Here is a 3,000-nt window from a genome sequence, read left to right as displayed (position 1 = left end):
TACAGGTCCCGTACGGATCCATTCCCTTACAAAGTACTTTCAACGGTCAGAACTACTCCCGGAATGATATACTGGGCTACTTATTAGTAATCAAAATGCATAAAACGTGAATTTATGCAGATGCCTCAACTAAAATTGCCGGCTCTATTCGAATAGTTGTTGAGTGCGGACCGGTAGGACGCCGTGCGACACAAACCTATACTCTATCGTCCGACGGAGATGCCGGTCACCCTAAGGATTTGCTATGCCAACCACATCGAACGAGCTGCGGTCGGTGGTTTTTTTAACACCTACTGTGAAATAGAATAATGCTACCTTTTATTTACGAGCGATCGTTTATTATCGTGCATTACACATGTACTCTCTCTCTCTCTCTCTCTCTCTCTCTCTCTCGGTATGGTGATACCCGTCCCGTCCAGGGTAAGCGTCCCATTTGTTGAACTGAACCACGCTAAACCGCATCCAGGGAACCCTACCGAGTCAACAATGTGATCACCATCGTGATCCTCACTCGCAACAAAATCACCGATCAGGGGGATTCCCCAACGGCGCAAGTGTATAAAACCCCCCGGCAAACGATGCTCCAGCTATCAGTTACTAGGATGAGCTCGTTTCGAAAGGTCGTTATCTTGTTCCTGCTGCTGGTGGTGGCAGTTGCCACCGGCCAAGGTCAACAACAGCAGGAAACTTTTAAACTATGCGTCCCGCATCAGATCATGGACGCCTGCCGGGATTTGATGGCGAAACCGGACGCGACGGTACAGGTCCAGTGCGTGGCCGGTCGCGATCGAATGGAATGTTTGGAGAAGGTTAATACGCGACAGGCGGACTTTGTGGCCGTCGATCCGGAGGATATGTACGTGGCTTATCATATGGCCAATCAGGATTTTAGTGTGTTTACCGAGTTTCGAACGGTGGAGGAACCGAAGGCTGAGTTCCGCTACGAGGGAATAGTGCTGGTCAGGAAGAGTGATAATTTTAAAAGTATGGCTGATTTGAAGGGGAAAAAGTCGTGTCACACCGGTTACGGTAGAAATGTTGGGTACAAGATTCCGATTACGAAACTGAAGAAATTGGGTCTGTTTAAGTTGGCTGATGATCCGGAGTTGTCCCCCCTGGAGAAGGAACTGAAAGGTTTGTCCGAACTGTTTGGCAGTTCGTGTCTAGTTGGAAAGTACTCTCCGAACGATGAAGTGAATCGACTGTTGAAGAAACGCTACTCTAGTCTTTGTGCACTCTGTGAAAAACCGGACGTTTGTGACTATCCGGATAAGTATTCCGGATATGATGGTGCCATTCGCTGTCTGGTGGAAAACAACGGGGACGTAGCCTTCACGAAGGTGATCTACGTTAACAAGTACTTCGGTCTACCGGTAGGTGGTGCCCCAGCTCAACCGGCACTGAATCCAGCTGCCCGTTCGGATGATTACGTGTACCTTTGTGAAGACGGAACTACTCGACCCATCACCGGTCCGGCCTGTTCCTGGGCTCAACGTCCCTGGCAGGCGTACATGGGAAACGGGGACATCAACGATCGGTTCCAGCGACTACAACAGCGTTTGCAACAATTCTACGAAGAAGCGAAAAACAAGGCCAACGCGGATCAAGCCGCTAAAATGTGGGTTGATCGAAAGAATATCCTGTTCGATCGAAAAGTTCCGGTTTTGCCGGGCGATCATCTGGACCGGGCACAGTACAAAGACGTGATCGAGCGGGATGGTCCGTTCCAGTATAAGATCAAACTGTGCGTAGCTTCCGAGCTGGAAATGGAAAAGTGTGACGTTATGAGGAGGGCAGCGACTTCGCGGGATGTCCGCCCGGAGATCGAATGTGTGCTGAAGGGTAAGAACGGATGCGTAGGTGCTGTTCAGCGAGGTGAGGCTGACGTCGTGGTGCTGAAGGGCGAGGATCAAACCGCTGCCAATGTCGAAGGTCTTAAACCGATCCTGTTCGAAAAGTACGCGGAAGATGACGTAATGGTCGCGATCGTTGACAAGCAACTCAGCCGGGATCTGCTACTGAAGGCACCGCTGTAGGTATATTATGTTTAAAAATCGATCAAAATCTAATTTTTGTGTAACTCAACAGCGAATTCGACGGCTCGGATCAACGTGCCATTTCGGCGGCACTGTTCCTGAACGACAAACGTCAGAAGAAGGCGTGCCCGAACAAGCTTTCCTCAACACCGAACGCACCGATTAAGATCATCTCGGCCCAGGACCTCACACGGCTCGGTTCCGATAAGGTGCTCGTCTGTCCGAATCTTCAGTACGAGCCGATCGGTAACTATGCGTCGTGTAATATCGATTATACGCTGCCGGCGGGAATCTACATCCGGAAGACCGTAACCGGACAGATCGAGGACAATATTGCGCATGCTTTTGTCGCTCTTTCGGATAAGTTTGGTCACGGTGCTAGGAGCGAGGTTGTGTTCGATATGTTCGGCGAGTTTAAGCCGGGAAGCAAAAATGTGCTGTTCCATGATCGTGCGGCCAGGTTCGGACCGGCCGATAACAAGGTTGGCGGAGTGGAAGCGGGTAATTACAGACGGTTGATGTGTTTGTAGAACTCGTGTTCAAGATTGTTTAATCGGAACGGACAAATTGCTTTTCTTTTGAAAAATGCGTATTAGACAGCCGTGGTTTTGCTTGTTTTATTTTATTGAGAAACATCCTTTAAAGAAAAATATTAAATAAAATTGAAAAGGTATAATATAAAATATAAACGCTTTAGTTTGTGTTGATACCAGACAAAAACATGTAAGTATATTCCGTTTTAAATTGGAGATTCACCTAATATGTAAGCCTTTGATACAGGAGAATAAGCTGAGCAAGAGCTATTCAAGCAATTGTCTAGCTAAATTGTTTGTTGAGTTTCCATTTACCTCGATAAACAGCAAACTCGTTCAGCTCCTTCGAAGATAGATTCTCACAAATTTCCATTTCTGCTAAACAGCACACAGAAACACTTTCCCATAGTCCGCTTTAAGAAACCAGCTTT

At 47.8% G+C, this 3,000-nt stretch overlaps 1 protein-coding gene across 1 annotated transcript; it reads left to right on the top strand.

Moving 5' to 3' along the window:
* The first annotated feature begins 580 nt into the window (after window positions 1–580).
* Window positions 581–2,641, top strand: LOC131689473 (transferrin). The gene is made up of 2 exons (XM_058974574.1): window positions 581–2,032; window positions 2,089–2,641. The coding sequence occupies exons 1-2, from the start codon at window positions 603–605 to the stop codon at window positions 2,564–2,566; spliced, it is 1,908 nt and encodes a 635-aa protein (XP_058830557.1). The 5' UTR covers window positions 581–602; the 3' UTR covers window positions 2,567–2,641.
* The last annotated feature ends 359 nt before the right edge of the window (window positions 2,642–3,000 follow it).

This window comes from Topomyia yanbarensis, chromosome 1 (assembly GCF_030247195.1).
Source record: "Topomyia yanbarensis strain Yona2022 chromosome 1, ASM3024719v1, whole genome shotgun sequence".
Classification (NCBI taxonomy): Eukaryota; Metazoa; Arthropoda; class Insecta; order Diptera; family Culicidae; genus Topomyia; species Topomyia yanbarensis.
This window is presented reverse-complemented; position numbering and strand designations above follow the sequence as displayed.